This window comes from Strigops habroptila, chromosome 5, assembly GCF_004027225.2.
Source record: "Strigops habroptila isolate Jane chromosome 5, bStrHab1.2.pri, whole genome shotgun sequence".
NCBI lineage: Eukaryota > Metazoa > Chordata > Aves > Psittaciformes > Psittacidae > Strigops > Strigops habroptila.
In genome coordinates, this window is record NC_044281.2 from 69,885,537 (window position 1) to 69,898,646 (window position 13,110).

Sequence of the window (13,110 nt, forward strand, 5' to 3'; positions counted from 1 at the left end):
AGAGGTGTCATCATTTTGAGTTTAATGTTAAATGGGGTTCTTTCAGAACCAGAGATGTTAATTTCAATGAAGAACTGCTGTAAGCAATCTGATATAAATGAAATTATTTTATATTCTTCATTATGGAAGTGTGTTAAATTTCTTTTTCCCTATCCCATTTTCATATGATGCAAGTAGCAGTTGAAAGGCATATTATGGCCTGATATAATGATGCTGCTATCTGGCTCTGCTTGGGGAGACCCTAGAGATAATGTAGAGCTGCACAGCCACACTAGGAGTCTAAATCTGTACATGTCCATCAAGTCCAGAACTCCACCAGGAGCCAGCTGAGAAAAGAGCATGAAAGAGGACATCATGCTGTGATTTGCAGCTCAGGGACTTCTAGTGTCAAAAGTAGTGTCTTCATTATTTACTGAGTCTTTGGGAACTTTTCTTCCAGTCCAGCCACTTCCTGAATTTATGCATTTTTTTTTTAGCGCAGGATTCTAGAAGTGGTAAGAGCTTGGTTTGAACCTGGCAAGGAATAAACCTGCTCTGTGATTCTTAAGGATCTGATTCAAAGGAGAGAGAGATACAGAGGAAGTTAAAAAAATTGAGTGAACCCTCCTCCCCTATCCTGTTCTATCCTGTTTGTGGATATCAACCCTGGGCCCGTGAGAGGCGCACGAGTCTGTCATTCAAGTAATTCCATGTGCTGAAATTTGGCATAAGGATTGTAGCTTGTCTAAATATGTAGTTAAAATAAAAATACACTAGGTCCTCACAGATGAAAATTAACAAAGGGGGAGAAAAGCCCAGAGTACCATCTTTTTCTCGTCCAAATCAAATTGAATGTTCATTGTCACAACAGCTAATAAGATTTGTACAGACGTAAGTGAGCTGCAGGCAGGACCTTCGTGGTCACTGAATTTTCAGTAAATTTTTAGACGTTAGTGGGTCTGACATGACCAAAACCCCATAGAGTGAGATTTGATAATGTTCCAATCTGTTTGTTAAGGAAAATGTATTAAAGCTTTTGTGGTGTAAATTAATATAGCCTGTGTGGCTCAAAATGTTTGCTATGCCCTCATCCAAAAGAAAAGACAACTGGTGAGGAAAACTATTGTGAATCTAAGCATGAAAAGGCATGAAAATCCATTTTCTTAATTAACCAAAATGCAAGGCAATTAATTTGTTGTTCATTTTCAACACAATTTAATTTGTGTAATTGTTTTCAATTTCATTCCTAGGAGATTGAGAAGGCCTGGAAAATGGTGGATGCAGCCTATGAAAAGGAGCAGAGAGCAAAGGAAAAGATTGCTTCACTGCAAGAGAAAATTGCACACCTAACTAGTTCAGTGGAGCAAGGATCTGGAGCATCCCTAGGACAAGACCACAAGTAAGTTTTACTCAGTGAGGGGGAAATCCTGATCTGATTTTCTGTCTTTCTACACCTTGTTTAGCCATTTACACGCTACAAAGACACTGGGAACCGGAAAGAGAGGTCTTTCCTGCCTTTTACTTTTCTCAGGAGTGCACATTTATTCGTCTACATGTTTATGCAGTAAGCAAGTACAGAATCAGTCTCTGAACAAGTTCATTCAGTACTGGATTAAGCTGAGAGATCAAATAAAAATCAATATTATGCACTTTCTCAGTATCTGTCATGTTGTTTTACCTGACTAGCATTTCAACATACTTTGTCTTTGAGAATAGGATCCCGTCAAGATTTTTACATGTGATGGCAGCAGGGTCAAGTAGATAAGTCAAGGAAGCAGGAGACTTGATTTCTGTTCCCAGCTTTGTTATAAGGCGTTTTCACTGTTTGTATTCTTGTTTGTATTTTATATTTACATACTTTCAAGACTATGGGGTTTTTTTACTCAACACCTGTGCATAGAGGGACTTAGTGTCAGGTGGAGCCTCTGGCTGCTACAGCGTGCAAATAATAATGATTCTCAGAAGCTGCTCAAAAGCCCTCTAAAAGCTAATGTTTGTAGTATCAAATCCTCAGATTGTGCTTATGCTGTGAGTTTAAGTCTAAACTCAAAGATGAGATATTGACTTGTGCACTTTCTGTGGAGATTGCTGATGGTTTGCCCAGCTGGTTCTGGCCTGAAATTCTCACACTATGGAAGGTATTTATTTATGATAAACATTCAGGATATGTATGGGCCATGCTCATCTCCCCATGCACTGTGTACCCAGGCTGCATAAACAAGACTTGTGTCTGTGAGTAAGGCCTTTAGTGTGCCCGAACATTTTCCTTCCAAGGAATGTGCCAGTACATAAACCACCTGAATGCATGAAAAATCCACTCCTTCACCTTTTGCCCCTGAAACATTGTGGGCCTGTGTAACAGGTTTCCTTGGATCTAAATGCTTGGTCATTAAGCCTTCTGCTAGTATAACTCTCTAAAAGCAGCTCTCTCTGACTGCTTGTATCATTTTCCTGCAAGAGCCAGGAGCTGCTTACTGTTTCCAGCTGCTGCCCAGGCTGCTGAGACCTGCCTACTTAAAATCTCATCTTAAAGTTCCTGCTATATTTCCCTCTAGTTCCATGCTTAAATACTTTGTTCAGTGACAAGGGGACTAGACAACTCATTTGGAGGTTTTCAGCCCTAAGAGCTGAAAGTACTATAGTCTTTTAGAACTATAAGGCTGGTTTTTAAGGTTGAGCTTGAACCCACACTGCTTGGACTTTCTTTCAGATTGAAAATGCGTCCAAACAGGGAGTCTGGTTTATTCTTACACTAGGTACTATAAGACATAAACTAGTTAGGTGCCCAGTCAGGTAAGCTGCAGAGAAACTGGTTACAACAATGTGACATTTTTGGTCCCCAAGTAATTTTGCAATGGGCAGAGAAGAAGGAATTTTGTTCTCTGTTACCTGCTTGGGAAACTGAAGGTTTCTTCATACCCACGAGGGTGTGATATAACAAGAAAGATTTACTGGACTAGGTTAGCTTTTAAGGCTACCTATGTTGATGGTGACTACGTTCACAGTAGACAGCATATAACTCAATTGACCAGCAGAGCCTTAATCCAAGAGGAGTTTAAAATGAAGCAAATTACTTTAGAACTCCTGATTCTCACAAAAGATCTTGCTTTGGCATAGCAGGAAGAACAGAAGTGGCCTGTGACACTGCTCGACTATTATTTCCTTGCTTCCAGTATCCGGGATTTGCTAAAATATAAAGAAGAGATAACAAAGGAGCGAGACCAACTGTTGTCAGAAGTTGTGGAGTTACGTCAAAGTCTAACTCAAGCCACAGAACAGCAGCAGGCTACAGAGAAGGCAAAAAATGAGGCAGATCAATCCATTATGCAGGTCAGTACAGATCACCAGGTGGTGATTCTAGGCTTTATCCTGAACCATTCTCCACGCTTGCAATTGATCTCTATTGACTAGTCTGCTACTACCTGTTCTTTCACGTCTCAGACATCTTCAGGAGTGCTCAGAAAGGAGTCTACTGTGAATGATTTTTATGTTTTTCTCTACTTCTAGGCTACGTCCTTCGCAAAGTGTAACATCATGTGCCAGCTGCTTCCATAGCTTCCCAATAGCGTGAATGAGGCCAAGGTTCATTTTCATGAATCATTGTTACCTTTTGTACTGGAGATGTCGGGGACTTTTCTGCATTGTAAATCCTTATGCTTCCAGAGAACCGTTTAGAATGTAGACCTGGAATAGAGATCCTAGGTCCCGTGCTGTTGGCAGTGGTTGCCATATGGTGCCTACCATCATTTTTAAGAATGTATCAAATTCTGACTTCAAAGCTAATTAAACTATTTCCTCCCCTACTTTTTTATGGGAAGCTTTTCTAGAACATCATTTTTCTATGGTTAGAGACCTCCCACTTCCTTCTTCACACTGATTCCTGCCTACTGTTTTTCAGCTTAAATAATTTTTCACCTCGCCACTGTCTGTAGAGAGCAGTCATATTCCATCTCAGCTTTACCTTTTTTGTCTCCTGTTTAAGTTAGGTTTTCTGTTTAGGTCATCTGAGTAGACAGTTCTACTTTACTGATCAATCTGTATAGCTTCCTTTAAATGCGTATAGCAGCTAGAGATGCAGAAGACTGAGGATCAATAGGATAGCCACTGAATGGAGAGAAAGTAGAAAAGAATGGAAAATGGGATGCAGAACTCTGATACATAAAATATAAAAAAAAAATGAGGAATGAAGGAATTTAAAGCAGAATATAAATAGGGACTGGAGCAAGACAACAGGAGAAAGGAAAAGCAGAAAAGAACACTTAAAGAACAGAGAAGAGATAGAAGCAGCATTTAATTTACAGGTTTTTATTAAGCACATATAGGAAAGTAATGATCAGTCTAGGTTTTGTGCACAGCATCTGTTTCTAAAGCAGATGGCTGGGAGTGTATTACAAGGCAACATAAATCTTTGCTTTTCTGACAGAATTGTGAGCATGGGAGAAAAGAGAGAGGATTGAAACTCCCATCAAAACTTACTGAATCTTGCCAGCTTTAATCTTCTGATACTCACTTTATTAGCCCTTAAATTTACAGGATTGTTACAGCATTTGTAACTACTCCCATTCTCCCAGTTCTGGAGAAATTATTCTCCACTTCAGGCTGCTTAAATGACAATGTCTTTCTGAAGATCCTATCAAAGACCCTGTCTGTTCTGGCAACTTTTCATCTGTGGGCTCAGAAGAAGAGGAAACTTTAAGCAAAGAACATCTTACAATTGCTGGTCCCTGGTTGAACTGAAAATTTCCATGTGGATCAACCCCCTGTGTCTCCTCTCTGCTGATTCCGCTCCATCACATTTTTGGGGAGGGAGAGAGCAGAAGTCACAAGACAGTCTATTAAATATGAAAGGAAGCTCCTCTTTCAAATTTCCCACAGAGGAACTTTGAGAACAGAAGATTGAGAGCAGTTGCGGAAATGAACACTGGTCTGACATCTCTCTCTTTTCTTGAATATCAGTACAATAAGTGTTTCTGCTGGTGAGATGATAGAAAAATAAAAATCCTTGCAATACAATATCAAGCCCAAATTAGTTTTAATGCTGCATGCAGAAAGTACTACTTTACAAGTAACTAAAAAAATATATTTTTAGTTACTTGTAAAGCCAAAAATACATTTGTGCCACTGCATCTCCAGAGGAATGCTTTTTTGCCTGAATTGTGTCAGACCCTTCTATGTGGATGAACTGACTGGTGCTTAATAAATTCTTGTAATCAATGAATAGGTTCCCTCATGCAGGATATTTTTTTCAACCCCTAGAGAACATATTTACTTCTGAGAAGATCTGGCATATTACATGTAGTAGTGGGTACAGTAATATAGAAGCTGTTGTTTTCAAAATTAAGCATAGTGAAAGAAGAGGTGAGAGGCCTTGTTTTCCTGAATAAAAGGCAGCAGAACTTAAAACTTTTGTGGTCTATATTGTTACAGCTTCAGCAAGACATCCAGGTGCAACAGAATGAGGTAACACGAGAGGCTCGGAAGAAGGAAAAACTAGAGAAGGAGCTGAAAAATCTTCTAGCTGAAATGGATAATAAGCAAACTGAGATAAAGAATTTACAGCAAGATATACAGAGGAATAAAGAGGAACAACTGAAAATGGAACAGCACCTAAAAGAGCAGAAGGTAGGATACATGGTACACTGTACGCATCAGGTCTAAGCTGTTAAAATAAGAAGAAAATGGAATTTCTTGAAGGGAAAGGGAGGGAGATTATTTTAAGTCAATAACTTTTAATAAAAAATTATTTTAATATAAATATTAGTTTACTAATAAATAAATATGTAAAGCTTGCTGACAGATTTCAGATAGATTTCTTCACAGAAATCAGTAGTGGATCACAATGATATTGTTAGAGATCATCTTGGAAAGATCACAGCAAATGAGACACAGTCTATGAAAAGCATGGATGATCTAATGATAGGAACAGGAGACTTCCAGGTTGAACTTCTGATGTATATTGCCAGTTTTGCCACTGATTGACTGTAGTGGCATTGGTAAAAAAGTCATTTTACCTCCAACCCTTTCTTCTCTGTCACAATAATTTTTATCTACCTCTCAAGCTTGTGGAAGAGTTTCCGTGAAAGGGCAGAGAACTGTCTTCGTAAACCTTTTTGATTGATTTTCTCCATTCTGTTTCTAAAAACTTTATCTGGAAATGCCCTAACATAGTGTTCTGCAAGTGTTTGAATTTTCGGGTTTTCGGTCCATTTCCCCTGACTTTAAGAAACTCTCACAGAAGCAATTTCAGTAAATGGCAGGAGAGATCTCATCACTGTAAACCAGTCCTACCTCAAGGGAAACTTCTCTGGGAGTTGTGTGTATCTTGTAAATTTATTACTTTTATAGCCTTTTTCTCCCTTCAGGTACCTGAATTTGTGAAGGTAGGTGTCTGTGACAATTTTTTGTCAACAAAGAATCCTAGTAAAATACTTCACCTAAAGAGATATGAAGAAGACTTGATTTTTTCTCTGAATATCACTCATGTGATGCAGCTTTTGAGGGCAGCTCCATCATCTGCCAGGACAATCACATTTTTTTAAAATAGGATACTTACATTTCATGATTCTGTTCCATTCTTCCTCCTCTTTATAGTCCCTTTCAACCTTTCTAACTGCAGATTTTAGGGCCATTCAATTGTCCAAACTATCCTGGAAACCAATAATTCACATAAAGTGCTGCGTCTAGGCTAATTAATCAGACTTTGCTCTGTCTTTGTTACCTGTGCTGGCATGAAGGTGTCTGTGGATGCCCTACATTGTCTTTTGCAAAAAGTCTGTCCAAAACACAGGCTATCCAACTGTGCACGAGCCAGAGCAGAGATCTGTGAGAGAAGGTGACTCAGCTATTGCAATGTCATTGGGTTACTGTTTCTCAACTGAATGGTAATTTGGCTTGCTTGCAAGACAGTGAAGATGGTTCGATACAGCTACTATGGGCTTCATCCCACCCATGGCCAAGCCTCAATAAAAAGTCACCTGAAACACAGTGTTATCTTGACATTTGCAACACAAGAGACAGTATTCCTTGTTTTTACATTATCTTTGCTTCTGCATGAGTTCAGAAGAGGGAGATTCCACTTTGAATGTTTGTAAGGGCATAGTAGATATTGACTTCATCAGTTTCTCACACGTTAATGCTTGAAGTGAAAAATAAGATGCTCTTTCTTTCCTCACTTACAGAGTAATATCTGTTAGGAGAAGTCCCATAAAGCAGAAGACAAGGCTGGCAGCTCCAGTATTGAAGTATATGTTCTCCACAGAAACTATGAAACTGCTTCTTGCGGGCTTTTGACTGATGACAAATTAGAGAGGAAAATGGCTGTGTCCTGGTCTCAGCAAACCATGTACCCAGAGAAATGTAATCAGCATATTAATGTAGGATTTGCTTGCTAAGAAACAGAGCTTCCCTGCCTTCTGCTGATTAAAGTAATTTGAATCTCATACTCATTTTCAGCAATTACGTGTAGCACGTTGTGTTACGTGATGCTTGCCAAATGCCTAACAAGAAGTAAAATATTTATCTACCACCTGCAAGAGAGACCTGCTAAATGTTTTCCATTTTTTTCCTCCCAGAAAGAAAATTTTGAAATGACACTGGCTGTGTTATTTATTAGAAATTATCATTTCCCGTAGTCCATATGAGCACGTATCATATTTCACATTAGTAATTTCATCAGCAATGAAGAGTGGTTTTTAAGCAGCCAACAATCTGTAGCAGCTTTTATCTCCTGGGGAGATGGAAGGTTCTGTCTTCATGTATATATAGATATTATAATGAGATTAAAAAGAATTACTAGGATTGTTCTTTAATCTAACAGATCTTGAATGAAAAAGCTGGTAAGGAACTTGAGCAACTACAGTTGAGAAATAGTAAGCTCATACAAGAGAGTGAGCAGCACAATGTGATGTTTGAAGAGGTGATGCAGGACATGCAGCAGAAGACAGCAGAACTGAAAGTAAGTACCAGAAGGTGCATGCATGCTATCATCTGTGTTGCTCTGATGGCAGTCTTACTGCTTGGGGCATGGATGACCTCAGTTCTTGTACTGAGGCACTCAGCTGAGGAGTTTCTAGGAATAGATCTGGCTGTCACAGAATGCCATTCTTTCTGTGGCAGTACCATGGTGCAGTCTCCAACCCTGTCATCTGACAGTGGAGGACCTGTCCTGCTGGAGGAGCTGTGTTTCATAAAGCACATAAACCAAGCTGCTCAATACATTGTGTTCGTAAAGGATGCATGGTACTTTGAACAAGCACAATGGTTATTTTGATTGTGAGATCTACAGATAAGAGCAATGACTTTCTTGCTTACAGTGATTAACATAATCTGAACGTTGCCAAAACCCTTGACAAATCTTAATAAATGTAATGACAGTTTCTTGGATAGCTTCCATTGAAGGGAGTTGCTTCCAACACTAAAATTCCCCGTTCCCCAGTATCAGTTGGGAAAATGAAATATATGTAACTAAGATGGTGCTTGTTTGCTCATATAAATTTTTTTCTTGCCTGACTTTACATTGTTTAATAGTTGTTTTGTACCACTCAAAAGCAGGTGAGTTTCAGCTGGGGAAGGATTAAATAATGTCTATAAGGATGGTGGGGAGGGACTCTTCCTTAGGGACTGTAGTGGTAGGACAAGGGGGAATGGGTTCAAACTTAAACAAGGGAAGTTTAGATTAGATATAAGGAAGAAGTTCTTTACAGTGGAGGTGGTGAGGCACTGGAATGGGTTGCCCAGGGAAGCAGTAAATGCTCCATCCCTGGTGGTGTTCAAGGCCAGGTTGGACAGAGCCTTGGGTGACATGGTTTAGTGTGTGGTGTCCCTGCCCATGGCAGGGGGGTTGGAACTAGATGATCTTAAGGTCCTTTCCAACCCTAACTATTCTATGATTCTATGATTCTATGATTCCTGCATGTGCTTTTTAGGGTAGTTTGAGAACACTTGTGATAAAGGATGATGTGTAAGTGTTAGATATTATTACTCTGTCTACTGTATCTTGCATTTTGTGTCATCACTAGGGTTAAAACACTAAACATATTCAGATAGAGAAAAATTATCAAGGTTTAGTCAAGTGTAATCAATTCACCTAAATAAAAAGGCAACTGTTAGTCAAAATGATGAAAACTGAAAAACTAACCACTGACAGATTAAAACACAGATGATTCTGATCCTTAATGGACTGTATGGCAGGAGCTTGTTTTCTGTTGTATTTTATTAGGCAGACTCAAGGATACATTTTTTCTACTTCTTTGAAAACCAAATTACTGTCTTTTCCAGATTATCTGGTTTTATTATTCCTTCTAGCACTACCATCATTGTTGAAAACTTTACAACCAATGTGTTCAATTGTGACTTTCATTTGGGTCTCTAGAGTGTCAAAAGGAAGATTTTGATTCTATGATCTTATCCTAACTTCAAGAAAAGTCGATGGAACTTGTAGAATTATGCACACGGAATTCTGGGAACAAAACAAAATAGAACTTACTGCTAAGTTACTAATTAAGCCAACTGCTGAAGTTTCTACAAGCCCCAGTCAAGAGCTGAGATGCCCTTTTTGTACATATTGTGCTTGCAGTTCCACCCTGCAGCATGCTGAGCGCCTCTGCTGTGGTGTTCACTGAACTGTGAAAGTACTCATGTGTGTGTTGAAGGTTATTGTCAGTAAGAACTGAGGACGTTCACAGTCTCCCAGAGGATAATGACATAGTAGGATTCACCATCTCACAGAATCAGTATCTGAGGCTGTAAGTGGAACACTGTAGTCTGTGATGGCTGGAAAACCTAACAGTGGCACTGAATTGTATAAGGAAGTTATATTTACTTCTTAAAAGGAAAGAGATTAATTTCTATTGTGATTATTGGTTGTGTTTCTTGGTAACTAGTTAAGTAGTGTTTTGATTGATTATTTTATCCTCTGATTGTGTAGCAAATGAGGTGAACTCTACATTTTACTTTTTCTTTAAAGCCATAAGTTGTAAAAGAAATGGGGATAACAGATACCTGCTATTAGGGACATGAAATCAGATCACACTACAGATATCTTTCTCATCACAGTCACTGTCCCTGATACTTCAAAGGAAATTAGAGCTGCCCATGTTTAATCTGCAGGACTAATTGGGTAGTGCTGTGCAAGGTTTGCAGCTGGGGACTCTTTATTGATCATCTTCAGCCCTAAAGCATAAGATTTGATCATAATTTTCCTTGCCCTAGCTGGCTTTGCTATAAATTGTTTTTAATATTGTTAAACTAGCTAATTACCTTCTCTCAGGTGACCCATGGCACTTATACCTTTGCTTCCTGAATTTAAAGGAATAAGTATATACCAAGTACAGAGGCATTTTCTTTCTGTAGATACTTTCTCTCCCCTTTCTTTATTGCTGTTCTGCAGGCCAGAGATGAGGAAGTGGCTCAGATGCGCCTTGAAATTTCAAAGCTGAACAAAACAAGAGAGATTCTCCAGAATAAGCTGCGTGCTGCAGAGGAACAGAAAATTGATGCAGCACATGAGAGAAACACCCTAAAAAATCAAATATCTGGACTGGAGAAAGGTATGTGTCTAACTGATGGCTGGATCTGTCTTGTAATTTTTTTACTCGGGGTATAGTGTCCTGTTAGGATCATATTCTTTTAGTGTTTAGTATGAGATTGTATAAATGACATTTGGAATCTATAGCAGCATTTTAAGAACCTTGTAGGCTTATGGAATTTTCATAATGTAGCATATGTGGGGTGAAAATACAACAGACATAACTGAACTTCATGGTGTGCCAGTTGGTGCCATGTCATCCCCAATGCATCTTAGAATCATAGAATAGTTAGGGTTGGAAAGGACCTTAAGATCATCTAGTTCCAACCCCCCTGCCATGGGCAGGGACACCACACACTAAACCATGTCACCCAAGGCCCTGTCCAACCTGGCCTTGAACACCACCAGGGATGCAGCATTTACTGCTTCCCTGGGCAACCCATTCCAGTACCTCACCACCCTCACTGTAAAGAACTTCTTCCTTATATCCAATCTATCTTCCCCTGTTTAAGTTTGAAGCCATTACCCCTTGTCCTACCACTACAGTCCTGAAGCAAGAGTCCCTCCCCAGCATCCTTATAGGCCCCCTTCAGATAGTGGAAGGCTGCTAAGGTCTCCACACAGCCTTCTCTTCTCCAGGCTGAACAGCCCCAACTTTCTCAGCCTGTCTTCATACAGGAGGTACTCCAGCCCCCTTATCATCCTCATGGCCCTCCTCTGGACTCGCTCCAACAGCTCCATGTTCTTTTTATGTTGGGGTCACCAGAACTGTATGCAGTACTCCAAGTGAGGTCTCACGAGAGCAGAGTAGAGGGGCAGGATCACCTCCTTTGACCTGCTGGTCACGCTTCTTTTGATGCAGCCCAGGATACGGTTGGCTTTCTGGGCTGCAAGCGCACACTGCTGGCTCATGTTAAGCTTCTCATCAACCAACACCCCCAAGTCCTTTTCTGCAGGGCTGTTCTGAATCTCTTCTCCTCCCAAGCTGTAGCTGTGCCTGGGATTACCCCGACCCAGGTGTAGGACCTTACACTTGGCTTGGTTAAACTTCATAAGGTTGGCATCGGCCCACCTCACAAGCGTGTCAAGGTCCCTCTGGATGGCATCCCTTCCCTCCAGCGTATCAACCGAACCACACAGCTTGGTGTCGTCGGCAAACTTGCTGAGGGCGCACTCAATCCCACTGTCCATGTCGCTGACAAAGATGTTGAACAGGACCGGTCCCAACACTGATCCCTGAGGGACGCCACTCGTTACAGGTTTCCAACTGGACATTGAGCTGTTTACCACAACTCTTTGCGTGCGGCCATCGAGCCAGTTTTTTATCCACCGAGTGGTCCATCTATCAAATTGATGTCTCTCCAATTTAGAGACAAGGATGTCGTGCGGGACAGCGTCGAACGCTTTGCACAAGTCCAGGTAGATGACGTCAACTGCTCTGCCCCTGTCCATCAGTTCTGTAGCCTTCGCTGCTCCTGAACTGACCTGTGAGAGAGAAGCAACCTTAGAACTTACTGAAAGCAGATATTGTCAGGACACGCTTTTTTCCCTGCATTGATTCTGCTGAGTAGTTACAGCCTGGAAGTGAATAGGTGCAAACAAGCTGAGGAGCTTAGTTCTGGTATGTTCGGGACTTCGGATGGTCAGCGTGGATGCTACAGCTGTCTAAGTATTGACTTTGACTTGCTAACCGATCTGGAAAACTTTAAGAAGGATCTTTAAATGTTTTTGCCAAATGGAAATTTTGGAAGAAAATGCTTCGGGTCTAATAAAATATTTTGTTTGACTTTTAAAACCAACTTCTTAGTATTTTTGAGCATTTAAAACCACCTTTTTAAAAAAATTAAAGTGCAAATACATTTCAAAATCAAATATGCTTTGAAATAAAACCAGACACATTTTCAAAGTGATTTTTCAGAAAAAGAAAAGTTTGGGTTTTTTTTCTGACGTAATATTATGAAGTTGGCAAAATATTAGAGTTGTTGAGACTTTTGGGCAGGGAAAAAACCCCTTTGCTATGAATTTTATCTAGTTCAAGTTGATACATACTGGCATAAATAGCTCTCCCTGCTCGTGTTTGTTTCTAGCTTATGTCCTGAAGAGACTGCATGTATGAGATATAAATCCTCACATGTAACTGTATTTATGGAAATTTATGTCTGTTTTTCCATGCATTTCTGTGAGGATGGAAGAGCTTTCCCACAAGTGTTTTGCTAGTACTGCTTAAGGTCATGCTCTGTGCTAGAAAGCAGAGAGGAACTTAGGAAACTCAAATCTGTGCGGGAATGCCTGAGGATGGCTACTAGTAATGTTTTTTCATCGTATTTGACACATCACTCCAAGGTACTTCATTTCCTGAGTTGCAGTGTTAGTGTAGCAGGTTTTAATTCATTTTAAAATGTAGTGAAAACACATGTCCATTTTTAGTACCTTTTTAATAGTATATGTCCAGTGTTAAGCTTGACCCATAGCAGGTAGTTTTAACTCGACTGAAGCCAGTAGAATTTCACTGCTGGATTTCACACAGAGGGATTAGGATAATTCTGAAAGTCCCTGTTTTTGGAAGTGCCTCAGTTTTCGAATGCTCACATTGAAGCTTCTTAAAA

The 13,110-nt window shown here is 40.0% G+C and overlaps 1 protein-coding gene across 1 annotated transcript in view; it reads left to right on the plus strand.

Moving 5' to 3' along the window:
• Positions 1–13,110, plus strand: part of CFAP58 (cilia and flagella associated protein 58) — a 65,977-nt gene that overhangs the window by 5,902 nt on the left and 46,965 nt on the right. Inside the window, exons 3-7 of the mRNA XM_030487138.1 lie at positions 1,230–1,378; positions 3,153–3,309; positions 5,407–5,601; positions 7,796–7,933; positions 10,367–10,526. Of these exons, the coding sequence (XP_030342998.1) occupies positions 1,230–1,378; positions 3,153–3,309; positions 5,407–5,601; positions 7,796–7,933; positions 10,367–10,526 (799 nt within the window). The remainder of the gene's footprint in view (positions 1–1,229; positions 1,379–3,152; positions 3,310–5,406; positions 5,602–7,795; positions 7,934–10,366; positions 10,527–13,110) is intronic.